The 19,948-nt window shown below is 42.8% G+C and overlaps 1 protein-coding gene across 3 annotated transcripts in view; it reads right to left on the bottom strand.

Moving 5' to 3' along the window:
- The window catches only part of LOC141264367 (nucleoside hydrolase-like), a 101,944-nt gene that overhangs the window by 37,533 nt on the left and 44,463 nt on the right, over positions 1-19,948 (bottom strand). For 2 of the 3 annotated variants that reach the window (XM_073676649.1, XM_073676647.1), the window contains exons 3-4: positions 8,134-8,316; positions 4,760-4,871 (exon numbers count right to left, since the gene is read on the bottom strand). In XM_073676649.1, coding sequence (XP_073532750.1) covers positions 4,760-4,871; positions 8,134-8,316 — 295 coding nt within the window. The remainder of the gene's footprint in view (positions 1-4,759; positions 4,872-8,133; positions 8,317-19,948) is intronic. The other variant, XM_073676648.1, reaches the window with a different exon arrangement.

The following is a 19,948-nucleotide window of genomic DNA, read 5'->3' as shown; positions in this document are numbered from 1 at the left end:
GGCAAATGAACAGAGCGGTCGCATACAGTGTGGCCGCTCTATTCATGGGATCTTTGCGAGACCTTCGCTACTTAGAATGCGTCGGAAAGGTAAGGATGAGGTTGGTTGGTTTATTATTTTAACTTTATTACAGGTGATTGTGGGCTTCAGGGATTAGGTGTAAGGTGAGTATGTGGTGTTTTTTTTATTTTGCAGGGGCGGTGAATATCGGGGACAAGGTGTAGGTGAGTATAATGTGTTTTATTTTTATTTTAATATTTTTTTTATTAATTTAAACATTTTTTTTTTCATTCAGCACAGCATAGGTGCCAGCGGATGGGAGACAACTGCTCCCATCCAACGGCGCCTGTGCTCACTGTTTCCTATGGAAGGAGGCACCAGCTGATGGTGGTAGTAGTTCCATCAGCCGGCGCCTATGACCCGCGGTAAGCTTTTTACCGCATGGTCACTGTCACAGCTGAGGCATCATGATGACACCTTTTGGAAGTGCATTGAGCTGTAGGTTGGATTGCTGCTAAAGGGAAAAACAACAAAACTCTTTAAATCTTCTTCCTTAGCGAGTGTGAATGAGCTGAGTGTGACTGGAGCGTAAGTGCAAACGCAAGTAAGTGTGTGACTTGTGATTCAGTGACTTTGGATTCAGGGAGTTTGGAAGGGAGGAATTTGCTGTCTGTATTTTATTAATTCTTTACATTTCTTTTTACTTAACATTTCTGTCTAGTGCAGTCCCCATTAGGAAATGAGCTCCATTATTGACAATGCTATCCAGTGTACATCTTGCCACATGTATGCAATCCTTGAACAGCCGGTCGTGGGTGCATACTCCTGTGCGAGATGTGTGCACGTTGTGCGTTTGGAAGCCCAGGTACTGGATCTAAATGAACAGCTGGCAACACTGAGATCCATAGACAATATGGAAAGGAGTCTGCTGCTCACTGAGCAGCTGCTCACTGGGGTAGATATGGGGGAGAGTGGTAGTAGGGATCTGCAGGACAGTGAGGCAACTAGTTGGGTGACAGTTAGAAGGGGGGGAGGGAAGAGTGCTAGGGAGGCTAGTCCTTATCTGGCACACCCCAATAAGTTTGCAAAGTTGGCAGATGAGGAGGGGTGTCAGTACAGGGGTAGCACTGCTGCAGCCAGGCATGTCTTCTGAAATCCAGAGGAGTGTCAGCTCCAGTAAGGGGGGAAATAGAAGAGCAGGGCAGGCAAGGCAGATGCTGGTAGTGGGGGACTCAATTATTAGGGGAACAGATAGGGAAATCTGTCACAAAGACAGGGATCGTCGAACAGTGTGCTGCCTACCTGGTGCTCGAGTCCGGCACATCGCTGATCAGGTTGACAGATTACTCGGAGGGGCTGGTGAGGACCCAGTGGTCATGGTTCACATTGGCACAAATGAGAAAGTTAGAGGTAGGTGGAAGGTCCTTAAAGATGATTTCAGGGAATTAGGCTGCAAGCTTAAAGTAAGGACCTCCAAGGTGGTATTCTCTGAAATACTGCCTGTACCATGTGCCATGCCAGAGAGGCAATGGGAGATTAGGGAGATAAATAAGTGGGTCACGAATTGGTGTACGAAGGAGGGGTTTGGGTGCCTGGAGAACTGTACCGACTTCTCTGTTGGCTACAGGTTCTACGCTAGGGACGGGCTGCACCTCAATGGGAAGGGTGCAGCTGTGCTGGAGGAGAAAATGGCTAGAAGGTTGGAGGAGTGTTTAAACTAGGGATTGGGGGGAGAGTATTTATTTTATAGGTGGGAAAGATAGTGCAGATAGCGACCTGGGCACAAATAAAGAAATTGGGGGTGGGGTTAGAAAAGTCAATATAGTAAGAAGGAATAGAGGTACAGAGAGATACATAAAATGCATGTACACTAATGCCAGAAGCCTCACCAACAAAATGGTGGAATTAGAATTAATTTTGTTGAAAAATAATTATGACATGGTGGGGAAATCTGAGACATGGCTGGACGAGAGCCATGACTCGGCAGTTAAATTACAGGGCTATAGTCTGTTCAGAAATGACCATACAAACAAGCGAGGTGTGGGTGTGTGATTGTAAAATATGTAAAATCATCCTTAAAACTCATCTTGCGTGAGAATATATGTGAATCTAATGAAAATGTAGAAAATGTAGAGTCCCTGTGGGTGGAGATAAGGGGAGGGGGAAAAAATAATAAATTACTCATAGGGTTTTTTTATAAGTCTCCAAAAATAATGGAAGTAGCGGAGAATATCCTCATAAAGCAAATAGATGAAGCAGCGACAAGTCATTATTATGGAGGACTTTAACTACCCTGAAATACATTGAGGAACAGAAACCTGTAGTTCCAGCAAAGGTAATATGTTTTTGACAACTATGAGAGACAATTACCTTTCACAACTGGTTCAGGACCCAACAAGAAGGGGGGCACTGCTAGACCTAATATTAACCAACAGGCCAGACCGCATATCAAATATAAGAGTTGGGGGTCACTTGGGTAAGAGTGATTACAAAATAATACATTTTCATGTATCCTTTAATAAGATGTGTAGTAGAGGGGTTACAAGGACACTAAACTTCAGGAAGGCAAATTTCCAACGGTTGAGAGAGGATCTTAGTGCAATAAACAGATATCCTGAGACATAAAACTACACAAAGCAAATGGGAGACATTTATTAGCATCCCGAATAGGACCTGTGCACAATATATACCCTATGGGAATAAACATGCAAGAAATAGGAAGAAACCACTATGGCTAAATAGAGCAGTAAGGGGCGCAATAAGTGACAAAAAGGAAGCATTTAGAGAACTAAAGCAAGTAGGTAGTGATGAGGCATTAAATAAATACAGAAAATTAAATAAATTCTGTAAAAACCAAATCAAGGCAGCATAGATTGATACAGAGAGACTCATTGCCAGAGAAAGTAAAAATAATCCCAAAGTATTCTTTAACTACATAAATAGTAAGAAACTAAAAAATGATAGTGTTGGCCCCCTTAAAAATAGTATGAGTGAAATGGTGGATGAGGATGAGGAAAAAGCCAATATGCTAAATGATTTTTTTTCAACAGTATTTACACAAGAAAATCGCATGACAGAAAACATGACCAGTGATGACAAAAATTCTCCATTAAATGTCACTTGCTTAACCCAGCAGGACGTACAGCGGCGTCTAAAAATCACTAAAGTTGACAAATCCCCGTGCCCGGATGGGATACACCCGCGAGTACTGCAGGAATTAAGTAACGTCATAAATAGACCATTATTTTTAATCTTTAAAGATTCCATAATAACAGGGTCTGTACCACAGGACTTGCGTATAGCAAATGTGGTGCCAATATTCAAAAAGGGGACAAAAACCGAACTTGGAAATTATAGGCCAGTAAGCTTAACCTCTACTGTGGGTAAAATCCTGGAGGGTTTTCTAAGAGATACTATACTAGAGTACCTGAAGAAGAATAACCTCATGACCCAATATCAACATGGGTTTACGAGGGACCCTTCCTGTCAAACTAATTTGATCAGCTTTTATGAGGAGGCAAGTTCCGGACTGGACCAAGGAAATGCAGTGGATGTTGTGTATATGGACTTTTCAAAAGCTTTTGATACGGTTCCACACAAAAGGTTGATACATAAAATGAGAACAATGGAGATAGGGGAAAATATATTTAAGTGGGTTAAGAACTGGCTCAGAGATAGGAAGGGGGCTTCTTCTACGTCTGGAGGAAAGAAGGTTGTAATGAGTGATTCACTACTAAAATTTAAGAAGGGCATGGATGCATTTCTTGAAAAGTATAATATTAAAGGTTATATATACTAGATTCCGTGATTGGGCGTTGATCCAGGGATCTAGTCTGATTGCCGTATGGAGTCAGGAAGGAATTTTTTTCCCCAATGTGGAGCTTAGTGTTGCCACATGTTTTTTTTTGCCTTCCTCTGGTTCAACATGTTAGGCTATGGGTTGAACTAGATGGATTTATGTTACTATGTTACAGCACTCTGATCACGGTAATGCAATTACCGCCGATCAGAGCCTGTTTTTCCTGCGCTCTCACGCAAGTGACAGCACGGGAAACACCCGAACCCAAGCCCGAACAGTAACACAGACTTCCAGAGGAAGTCCGTGTTCGGGGTCCGTGACCAAACAGTAGTTGTTCGGTAAGGACGCCGAACTTTACTGTTCGAGCTCGCCCAACACTAGTTACGAGTCTCGAAAAATGGCGACTTTTTTTTAACAAACTTTGGATTTTTTTTTTACCTCTTAAATAAAAATGAGCTTATACATGTTTGGTATCTACAAACTCATAATGACCTAGAGAATCATAATTACAGGTCAGTTTTACCATTTAGTAAACATGATAAAAAAAAAGAAAAAGCTGGAATTGCACTTTTTTTTGCAATTTCACTGCACTTGGAATTTTTTTCCCGTTTTACAGTGCATGATATGGTTAAAACCAATGGTGTCTTTCAAAGGTACAACTTGTCCTGCAAAAAATAAGCCATATTGACAAAAAATAAAAAAGTTATAGCTCTGGGAAGAAGGGGAGCAAAAAACAAAAACGCAAAAATGGAAAATGGCTAACGATTTTTCTTCTTTGTTTGATATTAAAAAGTATATTTACAATTTATTGTTTTTCTTACTGAGAGCAATAAATCTTCTTTCAAATATCTGACACAGTACCAAAACTTTTCTTCTTTTTTTACTAAATTTAGTCATGGTAAATATTACATTTAATAAAATACAAACAAAATACGTGACAAGCCTTATACTGTGACTTACATTCCATATTCCCTCCCATTATGTACAATCTGTAAAGTTTCTTAGGAAAGGTAGGGTCCATTCTTACAGCGAGAGCCAAGTTAGTCAATGGGCCTGTAGCTACTAAAGTGATCTGCAATGAAAAACAGTTGAAAGAATTAACTAAGCTATGTGCACAATTATTAGGCAATTTGAATTGCTGACAATGTCTTATTTAGGAGAATATCTAAGTATGAATAGTTATTGGGCAACTATTCTATGCACAATAATTATGCAACTCTATGAAAATGTATATTTTCCAATCTAATTGTTTATTTTCATTTGTTAAAGTGAGAATAATAAGCAAACAACTCAAAATGTACAAAAATACATTTCTGGCATTTCCCAAAAATGATCAGTGACCAATATAGCTACCCTCCGGTTAAATAACAGTCATTCAGCCTTCCAGCAATGGAGACTGTCAGTTCCTTAATCTGTTGACGATCATTTTTTTGGGTAGCAGCAACCACAGCCTCCCAGACACTGTTCAGAGAGGTGGACTGTTTTTCTTCAATGTAAATCTCCAATTTAAGAAGGGCCCACAAGTTCTAAATAGGATTTAGGTCAGGTGAGGAAGGGGCCATGTTATTATTCTTCCATCATTAAGGCCTTTATTGGCAGCAAAGGAGTGGAGACTTTCGAATCATGTAATGAAGCATTGGTGTGCTAATCATTTGCAAAGGCTTTCAGCCATTACAGGAACATTTGCCTAATGTTATATGGTTTACTTCTATCATCTATGACATATAGATATTATGGTTACAGTGTTTGTTGTACTTTGTTGCCATCTATTGGCCATTGTTATAATATGTTGGTCATGTGTTGAAGCTGTAATTCCCACAATGCCTTTCTCTTTTCAACTCCTCCTATCTTGTTTCCTCACATCCTTTCTTGTAGTCAGTGCCATCTTGGCAACACGTGCATCAGGACTTATGAGAGGATTCTCTTGTTACCTCTATCCTCCACCCTCCATGCTCTACTTCATCTTTATCCCTTCATCTTCTCTGACATCTTACCTCTTCTCATCAAGGTACTGTAAATAAAACCTGTTAAAATTCATCACTGCATCGTCCTTCCAGATTTACTACATGCAGTCGGTCAAGCATAAGAGGGAAGGTAGCGAGTTACACCACCTACCATTGCATGTACAGAGATCCATGCTCCCATCCCTCAGACACATTCTCACCCACGTACATCGGTGGCAGAATAATTGGCCTGCATAAAAATCATGGTTTTCTTGAAAGATGCACATTTTTCCTATAGCACTGCTTGAAGAAAGTGTCTTTTAAAAATTGACAGTAGGTTTGGGAGTTGCTTTCAATTTTTTGTATTCCAACTAGCTCATCTTTAATAATACCAGCCAAAGCAATACTCCACCTCCACCTTGCTGACATCTAAGTCAAAGAGGAAGACTGTGCCTGTTACCGATCCAGCCATGGGTCCATTTATGCGGTCCATCAAAAGTCATTCATCTCATCCATAAAACCTTTGAAAAATTATTCAGTTATTTCTTGGCCCAGTCTTGACATTTCAACTTATGTGTCTTTTTCAGTGGTGATCGAGTTTCACCATTCCTTACCTTGGCCATGTCTCTGAGCACTGAGCATTCCAGGAATTTTCAGTTCTGGAATATGACAGTACTGGAGGATGATGGGTTCATGTTTACTTCATGTTTGATTCTTCTCAAATCCTTGGCAGATAATGAGAGTCTTTTTGCTCAACGCACTTTTTTGCAACCATGTTTTCTATTTACAACAAAATCTCTGATGGCTCTGTGATCTTGTGCCAATTTTTGACTTTTCAGAGTCAGTTATATCCCTTTTATTGGCCCATTCTGCCTAAGATAAAGGGTGATAAATTCCTTTGGCCATACTGCCCCTCATTATACTAATACACATTACCTCATATGCTTCATCCAATAAGCATTCAACTTTATACAGCTTGGCGTGTCAGGATTATGTTGTCCTTCTGTGGATTGACTACTAATGGATGCTATTATTCACTTTGATATTTATGCTGCATTTCAACTCCTTACCACTAGAGGCTGCTGTTGTGTTTTGCAACCGTTTATTACCAAGATGTCAGATGATGAACCTGTAGAAGCCATCTTTTTTCCTATTTGGGCCTATTTAAAGGGGTTGCCCACTACTAGAACAACTTTTTTGCTATTTGAAGGTTTGCCCCCGTTAAAATAAAAATACCTGTACTCACCTCCCCTGCTGGTGCTGCTCCATCGGTGTCAGCACTCGCATTCCCAGGGCTCTTGTAAGGTTAATTCACGTGAGCCCATAACACAATCAGCATTAGTACCACTGTACCCGCCTTCGGACGTATAAGCAAGGGGAAGTGATCGGCCATCCGCAGCTCTCACTTCTTCTTGATTATTTATATGTTTAACAGAGGAGGCAGTGACACCAGAGCTAATTGGGCACAGGGCTCACGTGATGTAACAACCTCATGTGAGCCCCGGGAACGGGAGTGTCAACACTGGTGGCACGACAGCAGCATGGGAGGTGAGTATAGGGGCAAACATTCAGCTTGAGAAGGGGTTGTCCCAGTAGTTGACAACTCCTTAAAAGCCACATGGAACATTCACTCATTGCTTGAGTACTGTGTCTAAATGTTGTCTAGTTCCAGTCTCTGACTCCTAAAATACCTTTTCCCCGACTGTTCTCACTCATCTCTGGATTGTTTCTACAACTCCCATTGCTACTTCCTAGGACTTCTACCACTGCTTGCTGTTCCCTGATCGTGCTCCTCCGGCCATTAGATTCCAGCCATGTTCCACCAGTATCGTAACATGGAGTAGGAAAGTATACATAAAAATTATAATATGGCCAAAATACTCACTTGACTAATAAATATGCACAGTGTAGATAGGTAGTAATGTATACGTAGGGAGGATCATCATTATTTAGTCTCTAGAGAGCCAGCTTTATATGAAATCAAATGTCCTAATGACCCAATTAATACACATAAAGCAGGGTTTTTTGCCCCAGGAGGTATATATCGTATGTAGCACCAACAAGCCACTGTACCTGGGCTGGGGTATTTAGATACAGGGTGAAAACAGCAAATTAAACCTTTCGCCCAAGATAAAGGAAAGTCTAATCCACAGCATTCTACTATGCTCATTCCCATTTGACATAAAAATTATTTACAGCCTAATGTTTTATAAGGAACCTAGTGCATCTTCTTTATACGAATACTTTATACGAATACTCTGCTATCAGATTCTCAGGACCTTATACACTGACAAATCTCCAGAGATGCACTCAAGATGAGCTAGGGGCCAGTCATATACAGTATAGGATATCAGGGCATTTTACAATTAATTGAATTTCCATTGATGGTACCTTGCCAGGATGTTTAGATACAAGTCGAATCATAGCATCAACAGCATGTTCCTTCTCAATAAATTCCAAACCAGGAGCATTGGCATCAGGTACATCTCCTAGACCATCTATACCATGAAAATATGATGCATTGATATTTTGTCCTAGGATAGCTGTTTCTGCTCCTCTGAAGACCGGAATCTGCTAAATAAATTAAAAAAAAAAAGAAAAATATGTCAAACTCATCAAGTGTACTGTTATTATGCTGTATTGCCTTCTTTAAAAAAATTATTTGCAGAATTACATCATGGATGTGTAATATCTTTACTTTTGAAACCAAATATTAGCATGTTTGTGTATTAAATAATGTGTAACTGCGTATTGCAAATATATGACCGGCATAACTATTGTTAATGCATAAAGTACATCTATATACTATATTGCCATACCTAGTTTTTCAGCAATACCATTTTATACATGCAGTAAAATAAAAGTAAAATATAAAAGCATTGGCTCCATCTGCTGACCACGATTGAATACTACAACTCCATACCTTTCTTCCAACATCTGCAATTCTAGTAAAGTAAGGACCCTACCATACACACTAAAGGGAACTTGTCATCTTATTCATGTTACCCAAAAGATGGGCAGAATCAATCAGAGCCTTGCTGCATGAATGGAGCCATGTATATTTTTTTCTGAAACACATACTCTGATATGTTTAGAGTAAAAGGCCATGGAATATAGGAATAGACCAGACAAGTCGAGGGCTGCTCACGGTTTTCTTTTCCCAATTTTAGGTAATTGACAGGTCTGTCCCATAGCACAGAGGTGTATCTATCAGGGGGAGGGGGGAATTTGCCCGGGGTGTAGTTAGCAGTGGGAAGCTGTTGGGCCACCTAAAGTGGCAGTCCAATGTGTCTCCCAGGCTGCAGCATATTCCCCCCCCCCCAGGAGTGGGAGTTGTCATTCTCCAAGCCAGCTGTCAAACTGACAGCCATCTAAGACAACATGTAAAATGTCAGCTCCCATCATTCAATTGTACTTTTGTTTTGCGGCATGATTTCAATGGAAGCTCTGACTGCCAGCAGTTCCGGGTCAGGCCGACGTCAGTAGCGTGATCAGGTCAACTTATCAAACTGCACATGTAACTCTCGTGCCACAGAGGAGATGGACATCGGTAAAGTAAGCGCTACAATGTAGCAGAAGAAATTGTTTTATTAAGGTAGGAAACTGTTATGAGGTGGAGATATGTGTGAGGGGACAGTATAGAGGGATGACTGTGAGAGGGTAGTATAAAGGGATGACTGTGAAAGGACAGTAGGGGCACCATGTTGGCGTGTACTGCAGAAGACTGGAGAAGATGGAAGTCTGCTGAAATGAGCTGTGGATGTGAAAAGTCATCTTGACATCTGGACAAGATGTTGAAAAAAAGAAAGCGAATGACTCCAAATAGAAAAGATGTAACCTATAAGGTACATGGATGTATATGTTTATTTGTGATACTGACTACATCTCATCAGTACAGTCATTCCTACTTGGTTTGCAGTCTGATGATGGCTGTATATGAGGCTGATCTGACACTGCCATTGATCACTATACCAAGCTTGGTGATGTATTCATGTACTAATTATTGTTCTGGTGATGTATTACTGTAGTAATTTTGATCCAAATAATGTATTTCTGTACTAATTGTGCATTAGGTGACTTATTCCTGTACTGTTGGTGGTTGTGATTCTGTTTTTCTGTACTGATGAAGGTGTTGGTGATGTATTCCTGTAATGATGGTGGTTCTGTTGATATACTCCTTTATTGTTGGTGGTTCAGTGAAGCTGTATTCCTGTATTGATTGCAGTTCTGATGATTCTGTATTTCTTTACTAATAGCGGTTTATGGTGATGTTGTATTAATGCACTGATGAAGCTTCTGGTGATGTATTCCTGTATTGATTATGGTTGTGATGTTGTGTTTCTGAACTGTTGGTTGTTCTGGTTGTGTATTTCTGTAGTGTTTCTGGTTCTAGTGCTGTATTCCTGTACTGTTATTGGTTCTGATCCTGTACATATGTTGTAATCCGGAACTGATATGTGGCTGTGTTAACCCCTTCCCGACATTTGTAGTATATATACGTTATCGAGAAGGACTTCCCGACCGATGTAGTATATATACGTCATGGTGATCGCCTGTGTACAGGGGCTGTGCGCGGGCGATCGCCGCCAGGTGTCAGCTGATTCTGACAACTGACACCCAGGAGTCAGTGCCAGGAGCGGTGTCAGCACAACTCCCGGAACTTTAAGCCAATAAATGCTGCGATCGCAGCATTTAGCATGCAGGCAGAAGGGCTGGCAGAGGAAAGAAAGCCCCTTTGCCCTTGGATCGGAGACTCCGTATCATCGTGGGGCCCGATCGTTGCCATGGTGACCCAATGTTGTCATGACGACATCTGGGTCACCTGAGTGAGCAAAGTTGATAGATCATGCGCAGTGCATGATCTAACAAGTTTTCCTGTCAGTGCAGGGCTGACAGTATGCATAGCATAGGGATGTGGTATTGTTGTAATCGTACTGACCCGAACAATAAAGCTGACTTATCAATTTTACCACATGCATAATGGCATAAAAAAAAAAAAAAGTCCCTGAATTGCTGGTTTTTGTTCATTCTGCCTCCCAAAAATCAGAATAGAAAGCGATCAAAAAATGTCACGCGCCCGAAAATGGTACCAACAAAAACATCAACTCGTCCTGCAAAAAACAAGCCTGTACATAACTCTCTCGACCGAAATATGTACAAATTATAGCTCTCAAAATATGGCGGCGCAAAAACTAGTTTTTGCAATAAAGAGCGTTTTTGTAGTATGTGACAGCTGCCAAACATAAAAACTCGATATAAATCTGGCACCGCTGTAATCGCACTGACCCGAAGAATAAAGTTGTCTAATCAATTATACCCAGAGGTGTAGCTAGGGTTTTTGTTCAGGGTGGGTGAAACTTCTGAGTGGGCCCCTAACCAGGTAACCCTGATTACAACTATGGTGGCGCACCCAGATAGTGGATGTAGGAGAATCTCAGCAGATGACCGCGCTGTTACTGAAAATACTCTCTATGCAAAGACCAGCACTGATATTACTGCCATGTGGTGACTTAAATTGATAGATGCCAGTCCTGCAGAACATATAAGAGATCACAGCACAGTTATATATGGTGACTTACAGCTGACGTTCTTTCTGATTAAACCGACACAACAACTTCATCTCGGATTCAGAGTCTCAGGTCTGCAGAGATCACAACAAAGACACATTTGACTCCTTACATTTCATGCACCGTCCTCATATATTCCCAACCTGCACAAACTCCTCATCCTGCTGATAATTCAATACTGAGCAGCCGCTGCCGTGTCTCTATTACTGCATCTACTGTGTGCTCTCTAGATGTTAAAACAAACCTCTATAATATAGTAATGCCCTGTGAAAGTGCCCTAGAAAATAGTGCCCACATTATGCCCCCTAGAAAGTAATAGTGCACTCTGTGTTCCCCTTTGACAGTCACAATAACCTGAATTCCCCTATAACGATAAGTGCCCACTTAAGATTTAATAATGTCCTGAGTCTCCCCCATGTACAGCTCCTCTCTACACAGTATGATCCTCTCCTATACACAGTTTAATGCCTCTCACTGTATAGTACCCCCCACAGGCAGTATACTGACCCCATAGTAGCCTCCAAACTGATGTCTCCAACACTGTATGAAGACCCCCACACTGTACAAAGACCCCACATTATCTCCCACACTGTATGATGGCCCCCACACTGTGGAAAGACCCAACATTATCTTTCACACTGTATGATGGCCACCACACTGTGCAAAGACCCCAAATTATCTCCAACACTGTATGATGGCCCCCACACTGTGGAAAGACCCCACATTATCTCCCACACTGTATGACCCTAACTGTAATCCCTACACTGTACAAATAGCCTGCATATAGTATAATGCCCCCCCCCATAGGAAGAGTTTGTAGTATAATGCTCCCCACCATAGGCAGAGTCTGTAGCATAATGCTCTCCACATTCCAATAGGCAGAGTCTGTAGCATAATTATCCCCTCCCATAGGCACAGTCTGTAGTGTAATGCTCCCCCTTCCCATAGGCAGAGTCTGTAGTATAATTATCACCCCCATAAGCAGAGTATGTAGTATAATTCCCCTCCGTAGGCAGAGTCTGTAGTATAATGCTCCCCCCCCAGATAGGCAGAGTCTGTAGTATAATGCTTCCCACCCATAGGCAGAGTCTGTAGTATAATTCCCTCCCCCCTCATAGGCAGAGTCTGTAGTATAATGCTCCCTCCCCATAGGCAGAGTCTGTAGTATAATGTTGTCGTCCCCTCATAGGTAGGGTCTGTAGTATAATGCCCCCCCCCATAGGCAGAGTCTGTAGTATACGGCCCCCCAATAGGCACAGTCTGTAGTATAATGCTCCCCCCATCCCATAGGCAGAGTCTGTAGTATAATGCCCCCCCAATAGGCAGAATATTTAGCATAATGCTCCCCCCCTCATAGGCAGGTTCTGTAGTATGTACCCCCCCCATAGGCAGAGTATGTAGTATAATGCCCCCCCCCCTCATAGGCAGAGTATGTAGTATAATGTCTTCACCCCCCTCAGTCAGAATCTGTAGTATAATGTCCCCCCATAGGCAGAGTATGTATTATAATGTCTCCCCCCCTCATAAGCAGAGTCTGTAGTATAATTATCCCCCCCATAGGCAGAGTCTGTAGTATAATCACCCTGCATATTGCTTCCACCTCATAGGCAGAGTCTGTAGTATAATTCCCTCCCCCCATATAATGCTAACCCCATAGGCAGAATATGTAGTATAATGTCACCCCCACTTATAAGCAGAGTATGTAGTATAATGATCCCCCCTCATAGGCAGAGTATGTAGTATAATGTTGTCGTCCCCCTCATAAGCAGAATCTGTAGTATAATGTCACCCCCATAGGCAGAGTATGTATTAAAATGTCTCCCCCCCTCATAAGCAGAGTCTGTAGTATAATTATCCCCCCATAGGCAGAGTCTGTAGTATAATCACCCCCCATATTGCTTCCACCTCATAGGCAGAGTCTATAGTATGATTCCCTCCCCCCCATATAAAGATCCCCCCATACGCAGAATATGTAGTATAATATTGCCCCCCCCCCTCATAGGCAGAGTCTGTAGTATAATGTCCCCCCATAGGCGGAGTCTGTAGTATAATTTCCCCCCATAGGCAGAGTATGTTTTATAATGCCCCCCCCTCGTAGGCAGGGTCTGTAGTATAATATCCCCCCATAGGCAGAGTCTGTAGTATAATTCCCCCCCCATAGGCAGAGTCTGTAGTATAATGCTCCCCCAATTGGCAGAGTCTGTAGTATAATGCTTCCCCCCCATAGGCAGAGTCTATAGTATAATCCCCCCCCCCATAGGCAGAGTCTGTAATATAATTCTCCCTCTCCATAGGCAGAGTCTGTAGTATAATGTCGTCCCCCCTCATAGGTAGGGTCTGTAGCATAATGCTCCCCCAATAGGCAGAGTCTGTAGTATAATGCCCCCCATAGGCACAGTCTGTAGTATAATGCTCCCCCCCTTCCCATAGGCAGAGTCTGTAGTATAATGTCGCCCCCATAGGCAGAGTATGTAGTATAATGGTCCCCCCTCATAGGCAGAGTCTGTAGTATAATGTCCCCCCGCCCATAGGCAGAGTATGTTTTATAATGCTCCCCCCTCATAGACAGGGTCTGTGTATAATATCCCCCCCATTGGCAGAATATGTAGTATAATGTCTCCCCCCCTCATAGGCAGAGTGGTAGTATAATGTTCCCCCCCATAGGCAGGGTCCGTAGTATAATTAATGTGGCCCCCCCCCGGCAAAAAATGAATAAGCACAATACTCACCTCTCCAGCTGCACATCTTCACCACAGAAGGCTGGGCGCCAAGTGATGACGTCACTGACATCACACATAGAGGGGGGACTGATGGGAGAGGGAGCATCACACTCCCTCTCTCATCAGTGAACTTGCAGTGATGGGGGGGCCCAATGCTGGTACCGGGGGCCCCCCTCCAGCTCATGGGCTGCATAGCGACCGCTGGGCAGTGCAGGGACAGTCTTCCAGCTCTGCCCATAGTATCGTTGTGCTGAGCATTTACTCTAGCGTAGCTGCGGATGGGCCCCCTCAGAGCTCTGGGCCCGGGGCCACCGCCCCCTCTACCCCCCTGGTAGCTACGCTACTGCTTATACCGCACAAGGAATGGCGTAAAAAATTAATAAAACCAATTCTTCACCTGCAGTTGATTTGTTCATTCTGATCGCAGTAAGGCTCAGCTCACATTTATCCTGCAATTTGCGCTGAGCGCTTACACCGGGGCTTCCTGTGTAACTCTCTGAAATACGTGATTCAGATGGAACCCGTTGCAGAAAATTCCCTATAATAGGGCAGATCGAGACACTGTGAACACTGTCTGGCCTATTATCCGACGGTGTCCGTCTTTTTATTAGGGGTGCATAAAACTGCCGTTGGCCACAGTTTTGTACACTGCTGAACAGAGGCCAGATGGAGATCAGAGTAACTCTGCTGCCTCATTATAGTGAATGGATCCCTCTGGGGTTTCATCTAAATCACGTCATTCAGAGATTTAGATGGAAACCCCGATATAAGTGCTCGGCGTAGAGCGCCGGATAAATGTGATCCAAAATGTTATGTAAAATGTTCCTAGCAAAAGCTTCAAATCAATACACAAATAAAGAGTGCGTGGGCCCCTGCACTGTGCTGAGCTCAGTGAGTGGCAGGACCCTACTCGCTGCAGCGAGTAATTCTCCCTGACTCCTCGGCGTGAGCGGTCTGGTGGATTACAGCAGAGGACATCTTTGGACAGGTGAGTATAAGGATTTTTTATTTTATTCTTATTTTTACACTAGGACACAGCAGGAGCAGAATTCCTCTCTCATCACTGTCCCTTGCTCGTGCTAATTGCAGCATCGGCAGGGGACAATGATGAGGGCAGTGTTCAGCACCCGACGCTTGGGAACAGCGTGAACTGTACAGCTGATTCCCAGGCGCCGATACGTGTCACACTTATGACACACGTATATGTGGAACGTTTTGCAGCCCCTTCAGTGCGAAAAAAAACAGACATGTCAACTTATTTTGCCCATGGACGCACGGTCCATGGAAACACACTGACATGTGCGAAGACCCATTCATTTGAATAAATGTACGTGTGTATGTGTCTCCGGTACGTGTGGAAACTGTCACCACACAGGACACACTGATGTATGAAAGAGCCCTCAGAAACATTTTTACTCCAGAAAGAGGTAAGAAAATTTTGAATCAGAGTTGGAAGCATATCACCTGTGACTTCTCCACTCTCTGATAACTTTGAATGACAGGTCTCTCCATAAGTACACACATAAGGAGAGATCTGTAAGTCAACTGGAGTAGTGTGAGGTGAAGCCAGCCAAAACAGCATATACATTGCTCAACACTGAAATTGCAACACCAAGAAGGAAAAGTAGTGGAATTTTGGACATCTCAGGTTGAATAGACTGCAATGATCTGCAAATGAAAAAATTGAAAGTATTTTTTTCAAAACATTAGCCACGTGCACAAATCCCTGCAGTTACACACCTCTGCTGCTATTAGTGAGGTTATTAGTAGTGATGAGTGAGTATGCTCGATACTCAACAGAGCATCGGGGTGCTCGTTACTTGATCGAGTATCACGGGTGCTCAAGCACCATGCTCATGTCCCAGGCTTGCATGTTGCGTGGCTGGTAGACAGCTAATAAACATGCGGAAATTGCTTGCTATATACAGTAATGCCATGTTTGCTACTGGCATTACTGTAATTGGCAGGCCTCATCGTGTCATGGGGTTTATAGAAGATTCAGTGATTCGGGGCTTGGCACACAGTCCTCTAGAAGCAGTTCGGGGAGAGTTGTTATAGGGGGGAAAGCTTAGATTAATGTCCGCCCAACCCTAAAAATTTAAAAGTTGCACCCTATAATGCCTTTCATGTGGCACTAAAAGGTGTTTTTAATTATTTTTTTAATACATTTTAAAAAAGGTTACTTAAAAATAATGACGTGGGGTCCCTTCTATTTTGATTTTTGAGCCAAGGTAAAGCAAACAGCTGGGGACTGATATTATCAGGTTGGGAAGGTTCATGGATATTGGCCTCTTCCCAGCCTAAAAATACCAGCTCATTGACTTCCATTACACTTGTTACTCGAGTCGAACACGTCCAAGAGTCCGACCTGCTTGATTCGAGTAATGACACTCGCTCATCATTACTTATTTGTGGTTGTGTGAGAAATGTTTTGCCACACCGAATGGACTTGGGTAAATCATCAGGATCCACTAAAGTCATCGACCAATGACATCCCAGATGTGCTCGATGGAGAAAAGTCCAGAGATGCTGCAGCCATGGTAGTATGTTTTGGTCAGAGATGCTACTCACAGTTGCACGAGCAACATGCAGCCTGAAGTTGTCATGGTGAAAAATGGCTCCTGGGACACTTTGAAGAAATAGCCGTATAATATGTCAGCAGTGTGCTGCATGCACACTTCTGACATAGTATAGTAGCACACACAAAGCTCACATATTATACGGATACAGCACGCACACTGCTCTCATATCATACACATACAGCACACACCGCTCATAGTATATGCATACAGCATGCACATCGGTCACATATTATATGCATACAACATGCACAACACTCATAGTATATGCATACAGCCATACCTCCCAACTTTTGAAGAACAGAAAGATGGACAGATCATGTGGCGTGCTATGCATGCCGCAGCAAATTTTGGCCACACCTCAATCCCACCCATTTACCATTTCTTTCTACCCTAGCAGGAGGAGATTTCAGAAGGGCGGTGGTAATTAGGGAAATTCAGCAGATGCCTGAGACTGCAGGGCGTAGACCCAAATCTGGGACTATCCACTGTACAGTTGGGACAAGATATGAGTGGATATATTCAAGAGTGTCTGGTCCAGCGTGCAAGTCAGTGCTAATGGGCAACATGACGGGAGGCCTGCGAATCTCTTACCATTCGGCGTGCATGGCACAGATTTTGATTAGCCAGAACTGGTGGGACGTCATCTGTGCGTCCTGCTCATCTCTAGTTAGGACCTATGGATTTAATTTTTGTTTATTCATTCACAGTCGTAGCTGCCAGAACTTTCTCACCTTTAGGCCACAGGCCCATTATCAATATTTGGTCAGTATTCGGTGAGTATTTTTTCTCAGGAATGGGAGCCAAAACCAGGTGCGGAACAATCAGAGAAAAAGTATAAAAGAAACAAGTGCACCAATTCTGCATTTATCACCCACTCATGGTTTTGGCTCCCACTCCTGAGAAAAATTACTTACCAAATAGTATTGGCACCCCTGCAATTCTGTCAGATAATACTCAGTTTCTTCCTGAAAATGATTGCAATCACAAATTCTTTGGTATTATTATCTTCATTTAATTTGCTTGCAAGGAAAAAACACAAAAGAGAATGAAGCAAAAATCAAATCATTGATCATTTCGCACAAAACTCCAAAAAAGGGCCGGACAAAAGTATTGGCACCCTCAGCCTAATACTTGGTTGCACAACCTTTAGCCAAAATAACTGCGAACAACCGCTTCCGGTAACCATCAATGAGTTTCTTACAATGCTCTGCTGGAATTGTAGACCATTCTTCTTTGGCAAACTGCTCCAGGTCCCTGATATTTGAAGGGTGCCTTCTCCAAACTGCCATTTTGAGATCTCTCCACAGGTGTTCTATGGGATTCAGGTCTGGACTCATTGCTGGCCACCTTAGAAGTCTCCAGTGCTTTCTCTCAAACTATTTTATAGTGCTTTTGGAAGTGTGTTTTGGGTCATTGTCCTGCTGGAAGACCCATGACCTCTGAGGGAGACCCAGCTTTCTCACACTGGGCCCTACATTATGCTGCAAAATTTGTTGGTAGTCTTCAGACTTCATAATGCCATGCACAAGGTCAAGCAGTCCAGTGCCAGAGACAGCAAAGCAACCCCAAAACATCAGGGAACCTCCACCATGTTTGACTATAGGGACCGTGTTCTTTTCTTTGAATGGCTCTTTTTTTTTCCTGTACACTCTATGTTGATGCTTTTTCCCAAAAAGCTCTACTTTTGTCTCATCTGACCAGAGAACATTCTTCCAAAACGTTTTAGGCTTTCTCAGGTAAGTTTTGGCAAACTCCAGCCTGGATTTTTTATTTCTCGGAGTAAGAAGTGGGGTCTTCTTGGATATCCTACCATACAGTCCCTTTTCATTCAGACGCCGACGGATAGTACAGGTTGACACTGTTGTACCATCGGACTGCAGGGCAGCTAGAGCTTGTTTGGATGTTAGTTGAGGTTCTTTATCCACCATCCGTACAATCTTGCGTTGAAATCTCTCGTCAATTTTTCTTTTCCGTCCACATCTAGGGAGGTTAGCCACAGTGCCATGGGCATTAAACTTCTTGATGACACTGCGCACGGAAGACACAGGAACATTCAGGTCTTTTGAGATGGACTTGTAGCCTTGAGATTGCTCATGTGTCCTCACAATTTGGTTTCTCAAGTCCTCAGACAGTTCTTTGGTCTTCTTTCTTTTCTCCATGCTCAATGTGGTACACACAAGGACACAGGACAGAGGTTGAGTCAACTTTAATCCATGTTAACTGGCTGCAAGTGTGATTTAGTTATTGCCAACACCTGTTAGGTGCCACAGGTAAGTTACAGGTGCTGTTAATTACACGAATTAGAGAAGCATCACATGATTTTTCAAAGGGTGCCAATACTTTTGTCCACCCGCTTTTATAGGTTTGGTGAGGAATTATATCCAATTTGGCTTTAGGACAATTCTTTTTGTGTTTTTTTCATTGAAGACAAATTAAATGAAGAGAATAATACCAAAGAATTTGTGATTGCAATCAATTCAGGAAGAAACTGAGTATTATCTGACAGAATTGCAGGGGTGCCAATACTTTTGGCCAGCACTGTAGTACAGAAAAGCTTTGATTCTGCACTTAAAAAAGTAACTGCAGTTTTTTACATGCATTTTTTTATGGAGCAATACATGGGACCCATTATATACTGTATGGAGCAATATATGGGGCCATTATATACTGTATAGCGTAATATATGGGGCCCATTATACTATATGGAGCCCATTATACTGCATGCCAGGAGGATCACCTGTCCACGGTAGATTGCAAGCACTACAAGTCAAAAAACAACCAGTGAGGCTATTGAGCGTGAGAGGCTGGATTGAGAGTCCCAGAGACTGCAGTTAAGTACAAAGGTGGCAGTAAAGTACATAGTTAAACGCAATAACATAGTTTGACGCCAGAGCATAGTTTGATGTCCCTTACTATCCTTCTATTTGTTTTTCTGCTTTACTTGTATTGTTTATCCCCATTTAATATGTGCTCCATGGACAATGCTACCAGGCGTGCGTCTTGTGAGATGTATGCCTGCCTTGAACTGCTGTTTAAGGGTGAATATGTCGGCACTCGATGTCAGCGAGTTACATGTTTGGAAGCCCAGATACATGTGCAGCTAGCAACACTCAGGAGCATTGCAAACCTGGAGAGGAGTTTAGAGCTCACTGGGCTTTTGCAGGCTGGGGTCAGTGATATGGAGGAGGGTGGAGGTGGGGAAGATCAGGATAAAGAAGTACATACGTGGGCAACAGTTAAAAGAGGGGGTAGGGTGAAAAGTGCCCAGTGCCTGTTTGGCTGATATTTGGATTGCAAGCCCAGGATTAGGTTCACTCCAGCAGGACATTACTCCTAG

The sequence above is a fragment of the Phyllobates terribilis genome, unplaced genomic scaffold (assembly GCF_046119375.1).
Source record: "Phyllobates terribilis strain yellow unplaced genomic scaffold, ASM4611937v1 Scaffold_4__5_contigs__length_816908805, whole genome shotgun sequence".
NCBI lineage: Eukaryota > Metazoa > Chordata > Amphibia > Anura > Dendrobatidae > Phyllobates > Phyllobates terribilis.
Note: the sequence above shows the minus strand (reverse complement) of the source record. Positions and strands in the feature narration are given on the sequence as shown.